At 37.9% G+C, this 26,128-nt stretch overlaps 1 protein-coding gene across 1 annotated transcript; it reads right to left on the bottom strand.

Annotated features, from left to right (window-relative positions):
• Positions 1 to 16,483: 16,483 nt before the first annotated feature.
• Positions 16,484 to 21,981, bottom strand: LOC132294810 (putative SNAP25 homologous protein SNAP30). Its single transcript, XM_059792812.1, has 6 exons — positions 21,176 to 21,981; positions 18,695 to 19,140; positions 17,951 to 18,044; positions 17,682 to 17,800; positions 17,492 to 17,589; positions 16,484 to 16,758 (listed from the first exon to the last, which is right to left on the bottom strand). The coding sequence occupies exons 2-6, from the start codon at positions 19,070 to 19,072 to the stop codon at positions 16,659 to 16,661; spliced, it is 789 nt and encodes a 262-aa protein (XP_059648795.1). The 5' UTR covers positions 19,073 to 19,140; positions 21,176 to 21,981; the 3' UTR covers positions 16,484 to 16,658.
• Positions 21,982 to 26,128: the final 4,147 nt, after the last annotated feature.

Genomic DNA, 26,128 nt, shown 5'->3' with positions numbered 1-26,128 from the left:
ATAAAAATAGAAAACAAAAAACAAAAATAAAGTACAAACTCCGAAAACTAGTGCACACTGCTATTGGGATTTTCTTTTTTTTTTTAACAGTGATGGTACGTGAAGATGCAAGAAATTTCTCTCTTAATTTCAATAGAGTTTTATTACACTTCAATATTTTTCTTTCTCTTTTCCCTCTATTTTCAATCTATTTATAGACTGTTGCAATGGTCCTAGAGGTTTCCTAATTAATTCCTTGCATTGGGCCATGTTCCGGACTTCCTTTGACATGGACTCGATTATTTTTAGCAGGCCTTCAGCATCACTATTCAATCTTGGGCCTAGCTTGAGACTGGTTGGTTCGGATCAGGATCACCTACTTGACCCATTTTATGTCATATGGGCCGTATTCGATCCACGCCATACTTGGTGTCCTCAACTGCCCCCATAATCACTCCCTAATTAATTAGGGTGTGATTATTAATGGCAATCAATCATAACTCGGCGGCTCAAGATGATCACGTGTGGGAGTGAGTGGTCGGTTCAAGAATCAATGTTTTGAATTTCGAAAACCCTTCAGTCTCCTGACGTCTCGGCTTTCGGATCCACTTTCTCTTTATAAACCAAGGAGCCCGTACTCATACATCTTTCTATTGTCTCTATCACTCATCACTATCAATCAACTCTACTATTTGGCCATTCCAAGCAAATCAAATCCTCGTCGGTGAATTCTCGCACAAGATTTTCCCTTTTAGTTATCCTGTCGTGCTTTTGCGATCTTCAACTCTGTCGAGGTTAGTTTCACTTTCTTTCATCTTCTTCTTTCTCTTTTTTTTTTAAAAAAAAAAACAAAAACTTTACATACTTCCTTGTGATCTTTACTCGCTTTCGCCATACCCATCGATTTAGATGTTCTTCGCATGAAACTTCACCTTCCCAGTGACATTTATATTAGGGAGTGCCCTATTAATGTGGATATTAGGACCGGCACTGGCTTTCTTCCCGGCGAGATCTTGTTTTCCCTTCTTCATCTAAATGTTGTTAAATTCCCTCTACACCCATTCTTCAGTTTCGTTTTCAATAGGTTGGGGCTTTCCCCTCTTCAGGTGAATCCCAATTTTCTTATGGTTCTGTCCGTTCTGCTGCTTCTGAACCGTGACAGGGGTCTGGATCTGGATATTATAGATCTTCTCCTTTGTTACAAGGTCAATAAGATCAGGTTGAACGACATGTGTTATCATTTTTTCCCTATCAAAAAGAGGTCAATCTGTAAGGATAAACTTGACTCGGAGAAAGGTTGGAAGGACAACATAGTTGGGGTTAGAGGGGCCTGGTTTGCTCCAGCTGCTAGGGATTACCCTATCCTGACCGCCTTTAGTGAATGTTATATCTCCTCGTACCAAAATACAAAACCCACAAAAGTGATTGCCCTTGTGAAGTTTGCACTCCTCGTTTCTGCAATTTTCTATGCCGTTCCCTGGGCATTCCTTATAACGAATTAAGCTACAGTATTGCAAGGATAGGATCAACTACATGAAGAAGTACGTTTTGAACAACGTTCCTTCCTGTTCTGATCTTCTTGTGTCCGAGAACCTTGCGACATCTTACTCCTCGGTAGCACCATGAGTTAACTTCGGATTCCTTTCTTCAGCAAGAGGAAAGACCCTTCTAGAAATACTGCTGCTCCTGCCCCTGCTCCTTCTCTAGCCTCGATATCCTCTTCTGGCACTACATCTAACAGTACTCCGGATGTGGTGATTACCACTAATCCAATCTCTAATGCCTCGCCTGTCCATCTGAACATTGCCCCCCGGGCTAGTAATCCCTCGGCCATCACTGAATTTGCTCAACGAGGAAAAAGACCCCAACCTGACAGTGAACCTAATCTCGATGATTTTCCTCTCTCTAGGAGGGTTCGAACTTCTGGGCCGAGCAAGCCCACATCTTCCCAGAATAGGACAACCGTCCCTCCTGGGTCTGGTAGAGTTAACGCCTCTCCTTCAAGATCAGTTCCCTGGACCCCCGGATTTATTCGCTCGGATGGATCGATTGTCCAGTCAAATGACACGATGTTCAAGGAAAGTCAAACTGCTATGGCTTACTACAAGCATTTATGGTCCCCTAAAGATATTAAGGTGGCTAAGGCTTTAACTCAGAAAGAGGTGTTCAGCCGTTTTCCTCTAACTGCAATGGAGGTAATTCTCTTTCTTCACTTAGCTAATTTCAGAATACTTTCATACTTTAACTTATCTGAATATACGTTTAATTAGTATTCATACATCTGTCTGCAGACTCTGTTCAGCATGATGACGATGCAAAAAGACATTGAGTCGGCTAATGCTCAGGCACGCAGGCTTGCCAGTGGGCTTAAGGCGGCTAACAAAGAAAGCAAGATCATGCACCCAGAATGCCGAACTGATGGTGCAGCTACACAATGTTGAGAAAAGAGAGAGACGTTCTGAAAAAAGATGCGGACTCTCTTCAGGATGAGAAGAATACTCTCCAGCTCGAGAAAAACATCCTGCAGACTGAGCGGGAAGCTTTGAAAGCTGAAAAAGAAAATTTTCAGCGCTTGCTGGCTGATGAACAGACCGAACAAATGGCTTTTGAGAAGAGGGCTCTGGATGAATGTAACGCCCTGCTTGGTGTTATTGGCAAGGTTGATGGTGGGATAAGGGCTCTTCATACTCGTTTCTCTTGGACTAGAGCCCTCAGGTATGCTCAAAGGTACAGAGACGGCTATACCGACCGTTCTCCTCCTGAAGGTCAAACCAGCTCTTATGCAAGTCCTGATGACGTTGATAAGAAGCTGAATATTAGCCCTGCTGGAGTCTATGCTGACCCAAAGCCTACTCCTGCCGAACATATCTTTGATGAGTGCCAAGAAATTGTTGCTTCGGGGGTCGTTCCTATCCCCTCGGCTATCCAACCTCTAGACGTTCCCCCTTTGACCTCCGTGATTCCCGCTGCACCTGCTGCTGAGGGTGGCGTTCAACAGGATGGAACAATCATTCAACTTAACTCTCCTCCCCGCAAGGAGAATACAGTCAATGAAACTGAAGGGAACTCTGAGCGAGGTCAAGAGACCGAGGGACAGGCAGGACTGATTAGCATCCTGGAAGTATATCACTCTTTTTTTTGCATTGTACTCGTTTTGTCAAAACAGTACTTGTACATGTAAACTAATTACAAATTCAATGAAATGGATGTTTTTCAACCAGCTTTTGTCTTATAGTGCTTTTAACATCTCATTGTTGCCTCTTAATATCTTTTTTTAACCAAGTGTTTGGTGTTCGGCCAGAATGCCACTTGCCACTTGGCTTTTTTACTTTTAGCAAGTGTTTGGCGTTCGGCTCATTGTGCTAGCTGCCACTTACTTTGCTTAAGTGCCTGGTGCTCGGCCAGAATGCCACTTGCCACTTGGCTTTTTATTTTCAGCAAGTGTTTGGCGTTCAGCTCATTGTGCCAGTTGCCACTTACTTTGCTTAAGTGCTTGGCGCTCGGTGAGAATGCCACTTGCCACTTGATTTTTTATTTTTTGTAAGTGTTTGGCATTTGGCTCATTGTGCCAACTGCCACTTACTTTGCTTAAGTGCCTAGCGCTCGGCGAGAATGCCACTTGCCACTTGGCTTCTTATTTTTAGCAAGTGTTTGGCGTTCGGCTCATTGTGCGAGCTGCTACTTACTTTGCTTAAGTGCCTGGCGCTCAACGAGAATGCCACTTGCCACTTGGTTTTTTATTTTTAGCAAGTGTTTGGCGTTCGGCTCATTATGCCAGCTGCCACTTACTTTGCTTAAGTGTCTGGCGCTTGGCAAGAATGTCACTTGCTCAAGTGTTTGGTGTTTGGCTCATTGTGCCACCTGCCACTTACTTTGCTTAAGTGCCTGGCGCTTGACGAGAATGCCACTTGCCACTTGGCTTCTTATTTTTAGCAAGTGTTTGGCTTTCGGCTCATGGTGCCAGCTGCCACTTACATTGCTTAAATGTCTGGCGCTCGGCCAGAATGTCACTTGCCACTTGGCTTTTTATTTTTAGCAAGTATTTAGCGTTCGACTCATTGTGCCAGTTGCCACTTACTTTGCTTAAGTGTCTAGCGTTCGGTCACCTTTTTGGAAGAAAATAATTCTTTTTATAGATCTTTTGAGGTTTCATACATTTGCAAGCACACAATTGGAAATAAACACTGCCCAGACTGGAACTCAATACTCAATTTTTATTGGTAATACCTTTTCAAAGACGTGGCGTTACATGGCTTGTTTACCAGCCTTCTAGCTATGGTCTCTAGGACATATGCCCCCTTCCCTACGACTTCTGCAACTCTATACGGTCCTTCCCAAGGTAACACCATTTTCTTGACAATTCCAACCTTTTTTTTTAGAACCAAATCACCATGTGCAAAGCCCCTACGCCTCACCTTTCTGTTGTGACTGTTCATAAGCGTCTGTTGATATGATGCCAGCCTTACTGCCGCTACATCCCTCTTCTCTTTAAGCAAATCAAGGTTGAATTTCAATATGTGATCATTCTGCTCTTGATTCCATGCTAGGCTTCAAATGGTGGGAATTAGATGCTCGACCGGTATTACTGCCTCAGTACCATACGTCATGGCGAATGGGCTCTCTCCGATCTGTCGTCTCGGAGTTATTCTGTAGGCCCACAGGACATTCGGGAGCTCATCCAACCATTTCCCTTTTTCTTCTTCAAGCTTCTTCTTTATACAAGCAAAGATCGTTCTGTTCGTGATCTCAGTTTGACCATTTGCCTGTGGATGGCTGACCGCTGCTAACTTTTGGTTGATTCCGTATTCTTCCAATAACTCCCTCACTTGCTTGCTATCAAAATTAGTCCCATTATCCATAACAATCGACCTCCGCACACCAAATCGACAGATGATATTACTCCAAATGAAGCGCCTCACTTATGTCTGAGTTATGCTGGGATATGGTTTTGCCTCTACCCATTTGGTAAAGTAGTCTGTTGCAAGTAGAGCGAACTTATTCTGTGATCTGGCAGTCGGTAGCGATCCAACCACATCTATCCCCCATTGCGTGAAAAGCCATGGTTTGGCCATTACGTGCAAGTCTTTTGGTGGTTGGTGGATCAGTGGTCCGAACCTTTGGCACCTATAACACCTTTTTGAAAACTCCTCCGCATCTCGTTATATGTTCGGCAAAAAATACCCCTAGGTCATATATTTGTGCATTAAAGACCTCCCCCCTGAATGATTACCACAAACTCCTTCGTGGATGATTCGCAGTATCTGCCGAGCCTCTGTAGGGGTAACACATTTCAAGTAAGGTCCAAAGAAAGACCTTTTATATAACTGGTTGTGTACTATGGTATACTTTGCAGCATTTGATCTGACTTTCCTTATTTCATCCCTCTGTTCGGGCAAAACTCTATCTCGTATGTATATCATAATTGGATCTATCCAGCTCGGCTCATATGATATAACATTCACTTGCCAAGGATCTGAGCTTGATGGATCTTCAAAGATAAATGGCTAGCACAACACACCAACCGGAATCACCCTTGTCAGTGTTTCCGAGAACTCAACGCACTGCACGTCAACCGATCGGCGTCCTCGTTACGCTCTCTCGGCAATTGGATGAACTTGATCTGATCAAAACTTTCAGCCTCCTGCATAACGGCTGAACAGTATGCCTCCATTATTTTATCTTTGGTTCCATACTCCTCAGTCACTTGCCGAACGACCAGCTGCGAATCACTAAAAGCGACTGAGCTTTTGACATTTATCTCATTGGCCAACTTCAATCCAGCCAGTAGTGCTTCATATTCTGCTTCATTATTGGTCGCTCTGAACTCAAGTCTGATCGGCTGGCTTAGCATAGTGCCTTCTTGTGTCTGTAACTTGACCCCAATTCCTGCCCCCATCTGATTCGAAGAACCATCTACAAAAAGCTTCCATGAATAATCTTCAGGATTTTCCTCTGGCTCTGCCGCATCACATTCTAGTTGGAAATCAGCCACCGCTTGCCTTTTGATTGCCGTTCGGGGTTTATACGTTATGTCAAAGAAGCTCTACTCTATTGCCCATTTTGTCATTCGTCCGAACAAATCTAGCTTATGCAGGATCACCTTTATGGGAAATGTGGTCAGAATGACTATAGGATAGGATTCTAAGTAACGCCTAAGTTTCCTCTTTGTATTTACCAAAGATAAGATTATTCGTTCGGCCTTTGAGTACCTCCGTTTCGGTTCAGTCAGTGTTTTGCTAACATAGAAAATTGGGAACTGCTTAGCTTCTTCACATCGTATCAGAACGCCGCTAGTTGCAACGTTTGAAACCCCAAGGTATAGAAAAAGCTTCTCTCCTAGTTTTTAGTCAGTCAGGATTGGTGGGTTTCGCATATATTCTTTCAACCTGGTCAATGCTTGCCTTTGCTCATCCCCCCAGGATTGCTTTCCGTGATTTCTTATTGTATCAAAGAATGGCTTGCATCAGTCTGACAACTTAGAGATGAATCTACTCAGTGCCGCTATACGTCCGGTGAGAGCTTATACTTCCTTGATAATACTTGGTTCTGCATTTTTTAGTAGAACTTCTGCTTAGGTTGGGCTAACTTTAATCCCTCTGTTGTTGACTATATGGCCAATAAATTGCCCAGATCCTATGCCGAACGAGCACTTGGTTGGATTCAACCTCATTCTATATTTTCTCAATATTCCGAACACCTCTTGCAAATGTTGCAAGTGAAGGTCCTTCTGTTTTCTCTTTACTACCATGTCATCGATGTAAGCTTCCACAATCTTGCCCATTTGATTCTTAAAAATCCTGCTGACCAACCTCTGGTACGTAGCTCCGGCATTCTTCAAATCAAACGGCATGAACTTGTAACAATAGATCCCTCGTTCAGTGACAAAAGAGGTCTTTTCCTCATCGTTTAGATCCATTGGGATTTGATTGTAGCCTAAATAAGCATCCAGAAAGGTCAATTGTTCATATCCGGTCATAGCATCCACCATCTGATCAATCTTTGGAAGTAGAAAGCTATCCTTTGGGCAGGCTTTATTCAGATTGTGAAGTCAATGCAAACTCTCCACTTTCCATTCTTCTTTTGCACTACAACCACGTTCGACAGCCAGGATGGATATTGAACCTCTCTGATGAACCCGGTTTCCAGCAATCTATCAACTTCATCAGCGATGATCAGGTTACGCTCCGGAGCGAACCTCCTTTGCTTTTGCCGTACAGGCTTAACGCTCGGATCTACATTAAAGGAATGACAAGAGATAGAGGGGTCGATCCCCGGCATGTCCGAATGACTCCAAGTGAACACATCTGCATTATGGGAGAAGAAATCAACTAACTGGCACTTTTCTTCCTCTGCAAGCCTTGAGCCCACTTTCGTGGTTCGGTCTGGCCTCAAATGATCAATCTGGACATTAATTAAAGGCTCATCGGTCAACATCGGGGGCTACTCCTCCCCGTTCGTGCTGGGGGGAGGCTTCGGTAATTGCTCTGCTAGGCTAATAGAGTGGACGGGAGCTTTTCCCTTCCCTGCGGCTTTCAGAGTTACCGAGTAACATTCCTTGGCAGCAACTTGATCCCCATGGATATCAATCACCTTGCTTCCATTCGGGCTTAAACATCGCATTACCTGGTGCAGGGTCGATGGGACTCCCTGGACCCTATGAATCCACCCTCTTCCCATTAGCAGATTGTACGATGGATAGATTTCAACTACTACAAAGCTTTCAACAAGTTCCCTCTTGGCAGCTCGGACAAACAATTCTACTGCACCAATCTGTTCTACTCGTTTTCTATCAAACCCCAACAACGGATTTCCAGTGCATTTAAGCGCCTCCGGCTTAATCTCTAGCCGATCGAAAGTGACCCTTTGCATAACATTCGCACTGTCCCTGGATCAATTAGCACTCTTCGCACCAGGTATTCGGTGACCGTCAAGCTAACAACCAAAGGGTCTTCATGAGGAACCTGAACTCGCAGCAAATCCATTCTGTCGAACTTTATCTGTGTTGATACACGCTGCTGGTGCAGAGTATTTACGCTACCTATCCTCCTCTTCATCTGTGCTTGACAGAGACACGTTCGGAACAACTCTTCAGACTCTGCTGTCTGTTCAGGTCGGCCATGAATTGCATTTATAATCCGAACGGGCTGAGCGTTATGGTGATTCAGCTTCTGATTTTTTTTGACTTGCTCAGTTGGTCGGCTCTGCTTCTGTGCTGGCCCTTGAACATATCCTGCAAAGTCTCCCATTGCAATCAGCATCTCCACTTGCCTCCTTAAGTTCCTACATTTATTAGTTTGATGACCAAAGTCACTATGAAAAGCACAATGTTTAGATTGGTCCCTCTGTTCAAGAGGTTGTCTGATTGGTAATGGAGGATGAAACTTATCTTTGTTCTCTTGATACAATCGTGCTAGAGTGACTTTGAGGGGAGTAACCAGCTCTTCTTCTCTGGTCCTTTTTTCTGCCTTCCAAGAGGTCTGACGCTGTGGTGGAGCTTGTTTTTGCTGAATCTTAGCTTTAGACTTCTCTTCTGTTGAGATAATTGACGTTTTTTCTCGCATTAGCTGTTCCTCCTCTTCCAAACGCACGAAACCATCAAACCTTTCATTCAGCTCATCCATGGTCTTCGGTGTATCCACCACCAGGCTTGTGTGGAATGGTGTCCCTTAGTTCATGGCCAGTTTGAATGCTTGAACCGCTGTAGACGGGTGACATTCCATTACCATGCTCTTGACAAGATTGAACCTGGTGAGGAAAGCTTGAAATTGTTCATCTTCATGCTGCTTCATAATGAAAAGGCTTGAAACATCTTTTGCTGGGCGCTTATTCCCGTAGTACTGGCTGATAAACTTATCACACAAGTCTTGGAAGCTAGTGATTGAACCTTGAGTCAGATTCTTGAACCAGTTGAGGGCTGGCCCTACTAAGAATATAAGGAAGCATTTACACATCAAAGGGTCATTGTTTATACTCAAAGCCATTTTCAACTGAATGTGGTAAATGTGATTGATCGGGTCGGTCGTTCCATCGAACAGAATGAATACCGACATAGAAAACTTCCTTGGATTCGGAGCGTTCAGGATTTTGCTAGTGAACGGTGATGCAACCGTTCTTGCGGAGGAACGAAGTGCTTCATTCTCCCTTGAAAACCGTGGTGGAATCCTCGGATCTACAGATGTTCCTTCTGAACTCCTGTAATCATACGTCGCCATTGAAGGCCGGTAGGGTGGATCAAACAATCTGTCTTCTGTAAATCCCCTATGCCACGGCGATGGAGCTCCATGATGGCCAAACTCCATTGCTTCATCACGTCGTAACCTTCCCTGAGTTGGATCAAAAGCGGCGGCTTCTTCTCGCATGATCCGTTCGCGATGCGGATCTAAGTGGATAGATCATTCCCGCTCCTCCATCTGACGGACATTTGGAGGTAAATCGCTTGGCACAATCTCCTCGCGATGAAGATCCATACGGTTGTTTCTTTCCGGATCATCATGATGAGCAACACTGGATGACACAACTCCCTCTCCTACTAGAGGTAGCCTTGGAAGAGCAAGAGCCTCACGACGCTCCATTATAGCTCGCAATTCTGCATTCTCTCTTCTTAGTGCTTCGATTACACTCATCAACTTATCGAGCTTCGACTGCTGGCCATTATCCAATGGATTTGAGCTCTCACCTCCAATCATCATTCCTGACCGAAACAAAGTCATTAACTTCAAATTTCTAATCAGATCTGAGTTTCGCTAATGCGATCGCACTAGATCTAGACTCAAATCAGCTGAATTCCGATCTTGCTAGGCCAGATCCGAACTTCTTCCACCGTGAACTCGTCAGGTTTATTTCCGTCAAACAAAACACAATCGCGTTGATCGACTGAACTGGCATAGATCAGATCTGCATAAATCGAACGTAAATCTCTCACAAACAATCAGAATTTCAATTCTGCAAAACAGATAATGATTTTGTTGATCTTGATTCAGCTTCTTCCTTACGAATCACTCGCGATCAAATCACCCTTGATCGATCATCAATCAATCTTCATCGTTCCCACAGACAGCGCCAATTGAAAATACAAGAAATTTTTCTCTTAATTTCAACAGAGATTTATTACACTTCAATATTTTTCTCCCTCTTTTCCCTCTATTTTCAGTCTATTTATAGACTATTACAATGGTTCTAGACGTTTCCTAATTAATTCCTTGCACTGGGCCATGTTCCGGACTTCCCTTGATATGGACTCGATTATTTTTAGCAGGCCTTCAGCATCACTGTTCAATCTTAGGCCTAGCTTGAGACTGGTTGGTTCGGATCAGGATCACCTACTTGACCCATTTTGTGTCATGTGGGCCGTATCCGATCTGCGCCGTACTTGGTGTCCTCAGTACGAAAAAAAATAAAATAAAGAAAAAAAATTAGTAGAAAAGAGTAAATTGGAATCTCAAAAAATTCAAATCCTTATTCTACAAATTCTCAAAGTTTTTTTTTTTTTTTTTAAAAAAAAAGTTAATTTCAATGGCACCCCCTCGGGTTTGGCCAAATATCACCCTGAAATAACTTTCAAAAATTAATATCACTCATGTTGTAAAAGTTTGCTCCATTTTTCACTCACACCCCAACCGTTAACTCTAGACCTCTGACACCATGTAAAATGACTTAAATACCCTTTGACTTTGACAAAAAAATCTTTAACCTAAAAGACTAAATTGTCCCTAAATATTTTACAAATTTACAATTATATATATACATATGAGTATGTATATATTGTAGTATATATATATATATATATATATATATATATATATATATATTCGTATATATTTGAGACTTTACTCCCAGTGTTGGTAGCGGCAATAATCTCCACCACCAGATCTCCGTCAAACGCACACCATCAACCCATCAACGGCGCCGATTTGTTGAGAACAAGTGTTGTGATTTGTTGTTATTATAGATTGTTGTGATGGGAGGTGGAAAAAATTGTACTTAAGGAAAAGGTGAAAAGGAAACAGAAAGAAATTCAGGGTATCTCATTCTCTTTCTAATTGTTCCATAAAAATTTAAGGTTTGTGAATTCAATCGATGAAGGGAGTAAATTAGGGTTTGAACAAATTTGGGTTTGGTTAATAAACTTTGTGGTCGGAAAACTCAAAATTAGTGATGTCGTGTTCTTCATCAGGTGAAGCAATCCAAAGGAAATGACCGAAGTTGTGATGATGAAATCCAGAGACCGTTTGGTTTAGATTGAAATTTCTTGGAATTTTCATCAACAAATTGAATATGCAAATTGAATACACGATTTTATATATATAGTGAGAAAGTAGAGAGAGAATAGAACCATATATATATATATATATATATATATATATAGTGAGAAAGTAGAGAGAGAATAGAACCATATATATATATATATATATATATATATATATATATATGGTTCTATTCTCTCTCTACTTTCTCACTAATTTGTTGATACCTTCAACAAATATAGAAACTTCATGTATAACCTTCCGAGTTTTCTCAAAATTTCATTTTCTTTCCAAATCCTTTTAAGGAAAGAAAAAGAAACCAGAAGAACTATTTATGAAAGAAATAGTAATAATTAAAAAAAAAAAAAAAATTCATTTATGATTAAGAGCAATAACTAGTGAATTAGGTGGTGGAGATGAAAGAAGAGATATATTAGCAAAAAGGTCCATTCATCATAGTGGTGTGGTGGTGGGAGGTGGCCGGTGCCAGTAAAGAAAGTGTGTGAGTGACCTGTGAGGGGAATGGGGTAATTTCGTCCTTAAGTAATTATGATATTTTAAATTAAAAGGTATTAAAAAATGAGGGTAAAAATGTTATTTTACACACATTTTGACGGTGTCATTGATGAAAATGTGATTTGGGGTGCGAGTGATAGGATTTTTCGAAAGATATTTCAAGGTAATATTTGGCCAAACCTGAGGGGATGTCAGTGAAATTAACCTTAAAAAAAAAAGGTTTAGAGATATATATATAGAGAAAAAAGTTTCAAAATATATATATATATATATAAAATGTAATGTGCACACAACACCTATATATTATGAGATTAGTAGCATATATATATATCTCCTTGGATATTTTCAGAAGAGTAAAAGGACAAAACGAATATTACAACACTAATTTATGTCAAAGGGGTATTTTTACATAATGTGAAAAGATTAAGGAGGTTTTTTTATATACTTTTTAAAATAGAAAGTAAAAATATTAGACAAAATATATTTTAGGAATATTTCCTCCGCTTGTTCCCAATTTTTATTAAAATAAAACTCGCATCAAAATGAATCTTGAGTCAAATTTGCTCTATTCGAATCTTATACATAAAAATAATTGAAAAATATATCATACTTGAATACGGATATATCGCTCGGAAAGCTGAGCTATTCTGTAAAGCCCATCAACTATCATTTTTGACCCCTCCCATGTTGCTTCATTGTTTGTTAGCTTAGTATATTTTCTGTCCATTGACTGGTTTCCTTCCACGCCGATGTGCCCATGACTTTGGTTGGGAACTCGCCAAAGTGCCCTAAGGTCTGTCATAAGCAATTTTGACCAAAAAGTAAGACATGGAAGTCAGGAAATGTGGTTGTGTTGGATTTTGCTCAATTTGTGACATTAAATGTAGATCAGTGATTCAAGGCCACGTCACACCAAAATTAGGGAGGTGTCACATGCACAAGAAATTATACGATAACGGTTGCAACGTTGGCATCGTACAATTGAACACCATAAACAATTCACCAAAGTAACCATCCAGAAAATTATGACTAGTAACCTTTTGGCAACTGCTTTTAATTAGTGTTTTTTTACTCTTGTTAGTGGACCGTAGCAAAGCACGAAATATACTTTATAGTTTGCTATTTTTTTGAATAGTACAGAAATGCTTTCGAAAAAAGGGCCAAAATCGAAAGCATAATGTTTTTGGTTGCTTCAGCACTAAAAAAGTACTGTTAAAAAAAAATAATAAAAAAAAAATCATTTTTCAAACTTGTGACCTAGTGATGACCTTGAATTCACAATGTGAGTGTTTTGACTCCACAAACAAAAAGATAATTAAAAAAAATCTGATATATTATTTGATAATTAAATAAATGATTTGCAGCACATGTATTTATAAATAAAAACCGTAACAGTCATGAAAGAAATCCTAAAAACTTAAGAAAACTAGCAGCTTAAGGAAACGGCATAAAGAAAATTTTAAAAAAGTAAGGAAACTAACTGCTCAAAAACAAACTTACTCTAAATATTCGGTAAAAATAAGGAAAGAAACCTAATTACTAAAAACTACTAAATATAAAAAAAAAAAAGCAAATCTAATAGCAATCAGTTCTACATCAACTTGCAGCACTTTTTACCAAACATGTTTTCATGATTTTTCTTTTAAAAATCTTGTAACAAATTTATGTTACCAAATAAGTTTCGAAATAGTGTTGAACACACTTTAAAGCGAAAACACTGCTTCTGCGAGCAAAAGCAGTTGCTAATTCTCGTAAGAATGATGTGTATATATTTTATTGTAAACAAACACAAACAATTGCAAATTTTATTACTCCCTCCATCCCCATAATAGATATCTCTTTTGGGGAGTAGAACTTTTTAAGGGGACATGTAATTATTGTATTGTCCCCTTTAAAAATTACAAAGATACCCTTTCAAGTTTAAATATATATAATCAAGTTTGAAATTTTTTAAAATTTTGAAGGTATTTTATGGAAAGATGTGAAATATGTTGTTTAAATTTGGCAAGTGGATAAGTATTTTAGGACAACTCAAAAAAAAAAAAAAAAATAGACAATTATTATGATACCGATGGAGTATATATAAATACTTTTTTTTTCTTTCATTTTAATACCTAATGCTTACTACAAAATACTACGTAAAAAAGTAACTCTTCTTGCATTCACCAAAGAAATAAAAAGGCAATCTGGATCTAAAGAAGCGTGAACTCTGCAAAGACATTAATTGATATTCATTGATCACATCACAAGAGCTACTATACATGAATATGTTATTTATTATAGATGGACTACAAGTCTACAGGGCCAAAAAAAAAGGGGCGATTTTACTATTTTACCCTCACAACAAAACCAACCGCAAACCCAGTAGGCATCCCACCCCAAAATTAATGAAACTCATAGGCTTCTCTTGAACTCCACCTGCCCCACCCAAAATTGAACAAAACAAAGTACTCCACCTGCATTATACTATTTCCACGCTTGTTTTTGCTGCTTCCACACGTGACCCCATATTATCAGGATTTAGAAACACAGAGATTCAAACCCAAAAACAAGCGTGGAAATAGCAATATCAAGAAAACAAATGACGTTAGAACTTTCTGGTCGTAGTGGGATCATATATGACCATTAAAGAGATATATCAAGAAAAAAAAGGGTAAGATTTGGTTCATGAAAAGATGCCAAGAAATGGAACCAAATGATGAAAGGAAGAGAAGTTCTTGCCCCATGTTGATGAGAAAATTGGATGATAACAAATGGGTTTTCTTCAGTTATGAAGAGGGTTGGGCCCGGAGGGGACAAGTCTCTTCTCTACACCGTATCTTGGATCAATCTCGTCAGCCGGCGATGGCAGCGAGTGCAGCGGCGGAGGCGGCGGCGGGAGAGGTGTGCAGTGGCGGATTCTTTGAAGTTGAAAGCAAACAGGAGGTGGGTTTTGGAAGTGGTAGTGGTGGTGGTGGTGGTGCCGCCTTGGAGCGGCGGTTTCCGGCGACGTTGGATTAGGGAATTGGGTTGATGAAATGGTTATGAGGAGGAGAAAATTGGTTATGAGAAGCAGAAGGCGGTGGCTGGAGAGGGTGAACGAAGAGGGAGAGCTCTTCATGGTGTAGGTGTTTAGAGAGAGAGAGGAGAGGAGAGGAGAGAGAGAGAGGTGGATGATCAAGAAGGCAGCGGGGTTATGGTGGTGGTGAGTTTATAATAGGAGAGGTGGCAAGAGACACATGATGATGATCAAATATATGTTAGATTGTCAAGAAGACAGTGGTGACCACTCGGCAGTCGGCAATCACCATCTTCTCATCAAATGAAGTCACGCATAGTTACGCGTTATATATATGTGTATATGTATATATTTATATATATACGCACACAGTAGTACATGTCTTGTCATATATATAGTCAAATTCCACATATATAGTGTTTGTATGGGTTTATATAGCTACCTATGTGGGGCGGATAAGGAAACAAATATATGTATATGGTAACTCTATGTTAATTTTAATCCTACCATACAATGGTGAATAAGTAATCCTAATCCTATGGTAGCTTTATATAGTATTAATTCTAATCCTAATATACAACATATTCTAACAGCTCCTCAACTTAACTCAACTCAACTCAACTCAAGTGGGTATATGATATGAAGTCATAACATATGCTAATGCAACGGTAAGAATTTATGGTTGAGAACAGTGTCACTAGCTCTATGGGATAATTCAGACTTAAAATTAATATCATAGCCTTTATATATGCTTTCATATATATATATATAGGTGAAATTCAAGTAAAGTGCAAAACAGAAAATGCCACCTACGCTAATGTGGAAATCCCATATGAGAGTATTGGATACCACTCCACTTGCAAATTATTTTTCATTATTTATTTATTTATTTCCACACTTGAGCGCTCTAGGCTAATGAACAATGACCAATATTTATTATTGATTGTGAGTCGTGACGCATGTGGTTCGGTTAAATTCCATTTTTGAGGGTCATGTTTTGTGTTTTCACATTAACAGTGTTGAATTTTTTTTTTTTTTTTTTTTTTATCGTAATTTCAGAGATGGGGCCAAATTGGCACGTTTATGAGGATTCCATTGCCTATATAACTGGTAGATTACATATAGAATTCAACAATCTGTTTCCTTCCTTCTGGCAGATCTTGTGAATTTAAAATTATTATTATTTTTTTAAACCTTCATAACTTTCGCACTGTCATGTAGTAAGGTGTTCTTTGATAAGGTAGAAAATCAAGTACTAAATTTTTAAGAACCAAAATTTTTAGGTGGTAATTAAAAAATAAATTTATTTTAGGAGTAATATTTTTTTGAATTTTTAGCGAGAACTAAGTGCTAGGTACTGCAGGTTGGAATATAAAAGGGCCCTAACCATGGCATTTGTACAAGTAACTTGTAGATTTGTAATGATCTAAAACCTAGGGTGAAATTTATCACCATCAATGATAACTCTAGTTATTATAATGATATAAAATTCACTTCAGAAGCAAATGGTAACAAATTTTAAATTTCACCCATTTCACACAATAATAGTAACGTAAAGTTATCATTGATAGTGATGAATTTCACCTTTGGAATAGAACCGCTAGTTTCTCTCACAGCAGAAGTAAATGAGGAAGAGTATAGAGCTCAAAAATGGAGCTATTTTAGCAGTTACCAAGTCCTTTTAGATGTTCACGAGTGAGTGAGTGAGTGAGTGAGAGAGAGAAGAAAAAAAATTGACATCACATCATTAGGATAACAATTTTTTTTTTTATTGTAGCATGTAAAACAATCAAAGGATAAATATACCATATGAAAATACTGATAAATTTTACATGGAAAAAAGAAAATTTGAAACGAACAAACGGGTTTGAAGTTGAATGCAGAGTCAGAAGTTCAGCAAGTTGGTATTCTGAAACAAGGCTTCACTTCGCAACCAATTTACGTGCACGTCGATCGGCACCTTTCACTCGTTCGTTGAGCTCCTCCACATCATCATGTAGATGATCAAGAGATTTATTTTGCCTGCATTTTGCATCTTTCTTAGAACAATATATAAACACAAAAGTAATGAAAACAAAAAAAAAAAAAAAACAAAACAAGGCAAAAACAAAATAGAGAAGGAACATTAAAATTGGAATGAGTCGTTCAGCATAAGGAACATAAATCCTTCCCATTACTCTCATAACAAAAAAAAGTCAGTAAATTGCACATTTGAATCTTCATCACTGTCAAAATAACTTGATATACAAAAAAGGAGGGATGGGATAATGTAACAGAAGTATTTTTGGTGATTTTTAAAGAGAAACCTAGATTTGCTGCATAAATCTTATTACTTTTATACCTTAACATAATACATTTAATATCAACCGTACTTAAAATGGCAGGACATATATATGTATATATGTTAGATAATAGCTTTAGATATTACATTCAAAAGTTCATTTTGTTTATCTGAAAACAGAGGCCTATTAATTCAGGGGGGAAAAAAACACAGGTGCCTATAACATTTGGTTTGAATACCGTGCAATGCCCTATGCGGATATACCAAAAGGAAGGTCACTTCCATTCATGGCCAACCAAGCTAAAAACCAAACATATTTTTGGAAAAAAAAAATGAATAAATAAAAATAATAAATAAATAACTGATGAGAAACTACTTTATCCTCCAATTCTAAAGCTAATCAGAAAGTGAAAAAAGAAATAAAAAAAAGAAAAAAATTATGCGCTGCAAGTGATAAATACAAGCACAACCGACCTATCAAGTTCAGATCCCATGTCTACAGCCATGCCCTTTAAATCACCCAAGATGTTGCTAAGATCTGAAAGTGAATCATCTTGCTTTGACTTCTCCATCTGATTTTGGAAAACCCCAGATAATTAGCAATGAGATATATGTTTGTAAAGATTGACATGATTTGCTCTGTCATTTGATCATAACCACATACCTCAACTTTCTGTAAGGCATTTGTTGGTTCAGGAGGAGGGGTACGCGATTTTCCCTTGTGTACTGGAGCTAAACCCAACTTCTCCCTATCCTCATAATTGTGCCTTCTGGTATGATTATCTGTCAAACAAACCAAAGAAATCAAATATGAGTAATCACCAAGTTATAAGGCTCAATAGTGACATATAATTGTCATATTTTTATATTCAAGTTCATATATAAATATTACATTGTCAATAATATTAAGGAGAGAAAGGGGTGTATGGAAACCTGTTGTGGCTGCAGGCCCTTTAATCTCACGTGTCTTCTTTGCCTTCCACGGCTTAGAGAACATGCCACCAAGATTTCCCAACAGCTTTTCACCCTGATATTCAACAATATATGATTCTGAAGACTGTTTCGATCACTACTAAAAGCCACAATAAATAAATGAAAAAGAAGAAGAAGAGAGACTGAGAGAACAAGAACAATCAGAAAAATGGATACAGAGCAAGTAAAAACACAATGAACCGAACATTAGATGGACATACCATTATTTGATCACTACTAAAAGCCACACACACACACACACACACACAAAAAGAAGAGAGACTGAGAGAACAAGAACAAAAATCAGAATAATGGACACACGGTAAGTAAAAACACAATGAACTGCACATTAGATGGACACACCATTAAATGACAGTCCAGTTAAGGTAAATACCACATTAGATGGACCTCCTATTCTTTTTAATTTATTTTTGGAGCATGGATTGAGAGCCGAGGCTTTCTATATTGAGGAACAATCCACAAGTCAGATCAGAAGAATGAAAATGAGTTTTCTTCAATTGAAAGCTCCTCATTCAAGGCATCCAATTTACTAGATAAAAGGATGCAGTAGGACAAAGAATCCAAATGTCATGCAAGTTTAATGGATGCAGTGGTAGAGTCAACTGGAAATAATCAACTTTGACCTATATTTTCTTTTTGCAAAAATTAAAGAAAAAATGGAAGAGAGAAAATGAGAAAACAAACCTTGCTCAAATCCTGGTCAATATCAACAGCCTTCTGGTGAGTCCTGTGGATTTGATCTCCCTGCTCATGCAAAGTGTCAAGGGTCCTTGTAGCATCCTCTCTGATGTTCTCGGCAATCTTCAGACAGTTATTGACGGACTTCGTAGTATCCTCAGCCCTGTCCACAGCATAGCCCTCCAATTCTTGCTGAGACATCATGTCCAGTTCTTCTTTGTTGCGGAAACCATTCCTGGTTTTGTTTCTAGCTGCTGACGTATCGTCATTGAAATCTGGCTTAATGAGCACAGGTTCAGAAGAAGTTCTCGTGGGTTTAGAGGTTCGCTTTTTATCTGATTCGTCATCTGAATGTTTGGCAGGTGATTTCCTAAACCATGACATTTTTTGGTCTAAAGTACAAATTCAGATAGGAATATATCCGAATAGCTGTGTAGAGTTGACAATGGTACCTGAAAATGCAAACAAGTTTGATAAATGGAAATGGTCTAGTTATTGCATAATTTCAACTGCATGTTTATTTATAGAAGCAACAGATCTCTGATACACAGCTTTATTGTATCTCAATTCTAAGCAAACAAAATGGTGTCACACCCAAAAACTAAGAACAATCAGTTGCCTCCAAGCTAACGAAGATTTATTGTAGGACCAAAACTTTACATTTAATTACAGAAACAGGATTAATCTGAGCGTGTCACAACATGCACACCTATTTCCATGCAAATATACACACTCAAAACACTTATATTCACACAAGCATAGAATACATGTACAATATGCACAAAAATCTAACATAATGGAAACCAATAACTATTGATAAAAATGAGAAACAAATTATGAGACTCAGCCTAATAAATGAATATTTCTTTTGAGCCAACAACAGAGAGTCTATGAAAGTCAGTAAAGCCTTTCCCAACTACTTGGAGTTAGCTCGATGAATCCTATTTTTTCTTTCTTCTCTATTTAAGGCCATAGATTCTGTTGAATCAAATGTTACCATATCTTTGCTAACAAATTCTATCCATGTTGCTTTTAAGCTTTCCATTTCCCTAATATTACTGTCAATACAGCCCCTGTCACTCTTCTTTAACTGGTGTACTTAGTGGCCAACTTTGCACGTGTCCAAACCATCTTAAAAGAAATTCTATGTAGGTGTATATATATTCGTAATTTGACTATTTGCTATATCTCTCAAACTATAAAATTTGGACCATAATGCAAAGTAACTATAATGAATTTGAGAAATTCCAAGGCAAGGGTAGCAATACATAAATATATATTTTTACAAGATGTATATACATATAAAAGTCTGGACTTCAGCCATTACTTGTTAGAACGATAAAAACTCCAACAAACAAGCTCTAAATAGCAGCCACTTCATACAAAATAATATATTAAGTTAGGGTTAAAGTACAGACATATCCTGAGGTTTGTCTCAATTACAAGTAGATTAAACTTTTGGCTTGTGATATTCACACCCAGTGCCATTAGCACCCCTGCCGTTAAGTGTGAGTGTGAGTAACACCTTGTGCAATTACATATATGCCCTTTAACATTGTAAAAATGCCTCTTTAACATTAACACGTGATTTGAAATGACATAAGTATCCTACTAAAAGTTTTGTTAAGACAAAATTACTCTTCCACTCAAATGAACAATATGTATTTTCTAACTAATATTTTATATAATTTTTATGCTACACATACATATTTAAATTTGTAAATTATTTATTTTCACAGTTTTGTTAGGACAAAATTACTCTTCCACTCAAATGAACTATATGTATTATCTAATATTTTATATAGTTTTGTTAGGACAAATGACTCTTCCACTCAAATGAACTATATGTATTATCTAACAAATATTTTAAAATTTACAAACTATATGTATTATCTAACTAATATTTTATATAGTTAATTAGATACTACACATACATATTAAATATAAATTTAATTTGTAAATTATTTAGTTTCATATAAAAAATTAATATCAAAGCAATGTAAATAAATATTTAGTATATTTTAAAATAAGTAAAATAATTAATAGATCAACTATATTAAACATGCATTTAATAGTAGTATATTACGAATTACATGTGCATAGATATACACACAGAGACATGCACAAACACAAGAACACAGTAACCCATATAAGAAAGTAAATTCATATAACCAAAGCACAATAATCTGATGAACAATTCAAAACAAGATAGTGGCAAATATGCTAATGGTAAGCCTCAAATTCACCCTAAAGTTCATATTTTAACCAATTTAAAAGTTAGTGAACGCTAAATTGTCAAGGGATATACATGCTAATTACATATTCTTCGACGGAATCAAAAGGGAAAAAGAAGAAAAAAACTCAATTTATATACAAACAAATCGAAATTCAAATCGAATTACATAATAAAAAATCAAGCAGCAGGGTCTCTAATGAGAGAATGAGGGGGAAGGGGAAGGGAAGATTGGGGAGTATGAGGAAACGGACCCGCCTCGGAGACGGCAATGGTGCTTCGTGGAATAGATGCTCCACCACCACCCTCGCCAGCAGCACCGTGTACTCCTCCAACAGCTCCGCCACTATCGCCACCGATATCATCTCACTCTATCTTTTCCTTCCAAAACCAACCAATTCAAACCGACTTGCCTAGATATCACCAGCACACATATATACGTATAGACACATATATAGATATAGAGAGAGTGAGAGGCATATATAGGCATAATCTGTGACTCGAGTGGCCTAAGTTTCTGACCACCAATATGAAGGGAATCAAGATTTGAAAATTCCCAATGTTCCAATATCCATAAAGTTACTGTAATTGAAAATTTGATGCGAATTGTAGTGGCGAGGACTTTACCCATCCAGTCGACGAGATTCCCATACCAAAATCCATCATTATCATGAAATGGAAACCCTAATATGAGCAAAAAAACCAATTTGATTGAACCCCAATTTTATAATTTCATTACAAAGCCAAATTGGAACCATAAAATCCCTAGTAGGCTAGTATTCGGAATATATACATATATATCTCAAATTGAGAGAGTAGAATGGAACAGTCATGAAGAATTGAGGGATTGTAGGAGGTGGTTTGGTGGATGAGAAGCCATGAGATGGCTTTGCCGACCACAGCAGTCCAGACCCAGATTCCTCCGACGACGGTGGGGCTGTCGGAGTATCTGAAGTTTGAGAACAGTGCGGTGGCCATAGAGAGAGAGCTACAGACGTGTGTGCGTGTTTTTTGAGAGAGAGAGGGGTCGTTGCACACTTTTATTTTTTGTTAGATAAATAAAATACAATAAAAAAAAACATTGCTACCGAGTATAAAATAAGGGTAAGCATGGCATTTCACACAATAGAATGCATTCCAAATATTCAGATGAGTCATTTAAAAAAAAAAACGACCATGGTTAGCGCATAGTTTACCGTACTATAATTTCTGGTTCCACGTGTACCGAATAATTATTCTTAAAGTTTTGTAATAGTAGTCTTAAGGAGATTAAACAAATGTAATTTACCCTTAAAAGTAAAATCTATCTCTAATTTTTTCTCCTAAGCATCCGGTTAGAAACACTAAATAATGAAAAGAATCATGACCATCTCTTATATTTTTTCATCCGTTCTTTATTATACGTATTTACATCATCAATATGATAATTTTAATTATTAATGTAACAATTTTAAATTTTAAATATTAATTTAATAATTTCGTTACATGGTAACACAATATAATGTATTGCCGAAGATATAAATTATTTTCTTAGGATGATAGTGTTTTGCATTGTGATGCAGTGAGTTGCATGGGTAATTTACTAGTTCACATGGTGAGGATGGGTCCATCATAATGACCAATAATGAGGATACACTCAAATATGTAGAAATAAGTAACCACAATTGGTAATGCATCTAGCTCCAAATATGAATAGGGTTCAATAAATAGATGATAAAGATGACAAAGATACAAACCATGATTGAAACCAGCATAAAATACATACATTTATTCAGAGTCAGACACACACATATATTTATACAAGCATAAATCTACATTAAAAGAACATAAATGAAACTAATTTAGAAAGACAAGATAAGAGATGGGTACCTGAGAATTAGAAAAATAATTTAGAAAATAAGGAAAATGATTTGGTGTATAAAACTTTGGAAATGTTTGAGAAATTTTTTTGTTGTTGTTGTTGCAGACAAACAAGATTCAGGCGTAGGAGATGGAGTTGTAATCTCTTCTCTCCCACGCGCAGTGTAAAAGAGAGACAGATAGAGACTCAAAAGACTCTTATTAAAAGACAATGCAGAGAGCTTATTTTGGGACTTTGGTGTTTTGAATGGATCAAATTGATGAGAGGCCCCGCGAAAAAACAGGTAGACCTTCAACTCCACTGTTAGACAATTTTAGACCGTTGGGTTCCTAACCGACAAAAAGACAGGATTCAACTACCAAACTGCTTCATCAAGTGGTATTTTATCGTTATACAAAATAAATAAATAATAATATAAATAAATAAATGGGTTAATTGTACTTACACATGATGTTTTGATCAATGTCATTTAGATGCAAGTCAGTGTTTTGTTTTTGTTTACAATGACACCCATTAGGGTTTTAAAATCTTGCATCCATACCCCCTTCTGACCTGTAAAAAGGCTTAATCTTCCTTTGGCTAGTCAACATTTACTTTTGATCATGAAATGATCAGAATGCCCTTTTCTGACTAATTTTAATGGACCAAATTGACCCATTATTTACCACTTCATGCAATCATCCATAATCAGTATCAAGCTTGGCTTGGCCTTGCCTTTCCATCAATTCGATTGTGTTCGATTGAGATCGTCATGGGTGGAGATGATGGTGGTAAAAATGGTGAGGGTGGCAGTGATATATATATATATATATATAAGGTTTTAGATTGGGATTTAAGAGGTAATGTATGTATATGTATGTGTATACGAATTGAGTTCGAGTTAGGGTGCCTCGTGGTGGGGGTGGCAGTAGACTCGAATCTTGGCCTCTGCGGTGGCGGAGCAATAAATGCTCAACAGCGGCGACTCTGGTGGTGGTGCTGCCGCAACCTGTTTATGGTTCTCAACTGCTAGGGCTTTCTGGGTCTCAATTCCTTGTCTGAACCCAAAATGGTTCCACTAGAACGCATCGAATCGGGTGGGGAATTTGGACGCATCGAATAGGTCGATGGATGTGATACCCCTATAGTCGGAGAGGAGCTTATCGTAGTAGGCATCAGCATTGCTGTTGAAGACGGACATGGTTCTTCAAATTCTTCTCACGCTTGGGGCGGGAGGCTATGTTGGTGTTGGGTTGGCCATATCTTTTTTTTTTTCTTCATAATTAGTGTTTGTATAAATAAAAGATAAAATATTATAGGCGCACAGAGGGCATTCCCTCATAACAATACTGGAAATGTAACAAACAATAAAATAAAAGGGCCATTTCCAATACTGAAGAAAACACAAAAATCCAGTCTAAACAATATCTTGAATAGAGACATGATAAATATCTAGGACTTCAAACAAAATGTGTCGAGCCACTTCTGCAGAAGTGCTAGATGTAGAACCATGCAATCGTCTATTTCTTTCTTGCCAAATATCCCATAAGCCCGCAATAAAAAGAGTGTGCATCAGTTTACTTGACTGATATAAAAACCAGTGCAATAAACTATCCACTGTGGTAATGTTTGGAAAAACCATTCTCCATCCTACAGAATCATCCAACCACATCCAGAAATTCCTTGAAAAGATACAATCCACAAATACATGATCTCTAATATCTATAGCTTGAAAACAGAGTGAACACCTTGAAGCCAAACTCACATTTCTCTTCTGTAAATTATGCATAGATGGCAACCTGTCTTGAAATAAAAATACTCCATGGACAGACCAGCGTGGTCTCGCTTTTCCCTAACAAACTTTATACCAATCAACCTCTGGATGTACTTCTCTACAACTCTGCCAAGCAATCTTAAAGCTAAAATTGCCTCCATCCCAAGTTAATCTGTCTGGCCTATCAGATATAGGCTGTGATTGTAAAAAATCACATATAGGTTTAAAAATGTCATCTTGCACCAAATTAAAATTCCAATGTCCATTAACTATAAGACAATCCACTAGAGAATCCCAGGAAAGCCCCAGCCTGCGAACCACTCTATGACCAAATTTCTGCAACATTGATTCACCCTCACACCAAGGATCAGTTAATATTTTGAAAAGATGACCAGTGCCAACTGAAAATTTGACCTTATTCTTCATTAAATCTCTAACACTAAGCAAGTTCTTCTACAAAATTAAATGAGTAATCTTAGGAATTGCATTCCAGAAGGTGGAATGTAAAGTATACCTGGAGTGAAACCAAGATACCCAAAGCCTGTCCTTGCTTAACAAGAAGTCCCAAGCCAAAACGCATTGAGATGTAACCTGTAAATCCTTCAATTTTTGAATTCACAGACCTCCTTCAGCTTTTGGTCTACACATTAAATCCCAGCTCATGAGATGCATCTTCTTTAAATTATCCCTGCTGCCCCAGATAAAGTCTCTACACAGCTTTTGAATTTGATTAATGACAACAATTGGTAATTGAAAAACACTGCTCCAATACAAGCAAATAGGAGTTAAAAGCAGTCTTGACCAATTTAACTTTACCTGTTAGTGATAACAGACGAGTACTCCAATCATTAAGTTTTCTGGAAATTTTATCCAGAAGAACATTACAGTGGGATCTCTTAAGCCCAGAGAAACATAAAGGAATTCCCAGGTATTTTAAAGGAAACATTTCTTCTTTACATTGAAGTAAATCCAAGACAGCTCTTTTCCTTCTAACAGATTTAGAGAAGATGACACTACTCTTACTATAATTGATTTGAAGTTCAGAGGTAGCTCCAAAAATCTGAAATATCTCTTGAATAGATCTTGCATTTGAAATTGAGGCTTTGCAAGTAATCAACAGATCGTTTGCAAAAAAAGTGTGACAGATTATAGAACGAGCCTTTAGAGCAGTATAAGATAACTTAATTTTCCCATTGCACACTATTGTGTTGAGTAGTTGAGAAAATTAATCAGCTACCAAAGTAAAAAGAAGGAGAGAGAGAGGACAACCCTGTCTCAATCCTTTAAAAGGCTGTATGAAACCTGAAGGAGAACCATTCAGCAAAATTGAGTACCTTGTGGAATGTAACAAAATTGAAATCCAAGATAATCAATCTATATTTTTTCCGATGGTTGTAGTGATGGTGTTTGGGGTTGTTTCTATTTCTTTTTTCTATTGAGGTGGTGTCTGGTTGTGGTGGTGCTTGGTGTATTTTTTTTTTTTTTTTGGTGGTGGTAGTATCTGATTATGGTGGTGGTGGGGGTAGTGTATGGCTATGTTTGGGCTTGTTTTGATTTTTGATTTTTGATTTTTCTATTGTGGTGGTGGTGGCG

Source organism: Cornus florida, unplaced genomic scaffold (genome assembly GCF_030987335.1).
Source record: "Cornus florida cultivar Cherokee Brave unplaced genomic scaffold, ASM3098733v1 CherokeeBrave_3.0.0_Hap2_Chr02, whole genome shotgun sequence".
In the NCBI taxonomy this organism is placed as follows: Eukaryota; Viridiplantae; Streptophyta; class Magnoliopsida; order Cornales; family Cornaceae; genus Cornus; species Cornus florida.
This window is presented reverse-complemented; position numbering and strand designations above follow the sequence as displayed.

What these genes read in the sequence shown, in the direction of transcription:
- LOC132294810 (XM_059792812.1), bottom strand. Translation starts at nt 19,072, where the DNA reads ATGTCATGGTTTAGGAAATCACCTGCCAAACATTCAGATGACGAATCA. An exon ending in TTGACCAGGATTTGAGCAAG is followed by an intron (nt 18,045 to 18,694) that starts GTTTGTTTTCTC and finishes GTTGAATATCAG; the next exon opens with GGTGAAAAGCTGTTGGGAAA. An exon ending in ATGCCTTACAGAAAGTTGAG is followed by an intron (nt 17,590 to 17,681) that starts GTATGTGGTTAT and finishes TTCCAAAATCAG; the next exon opens with ATGGAGAAGTCAAAGCAAGA.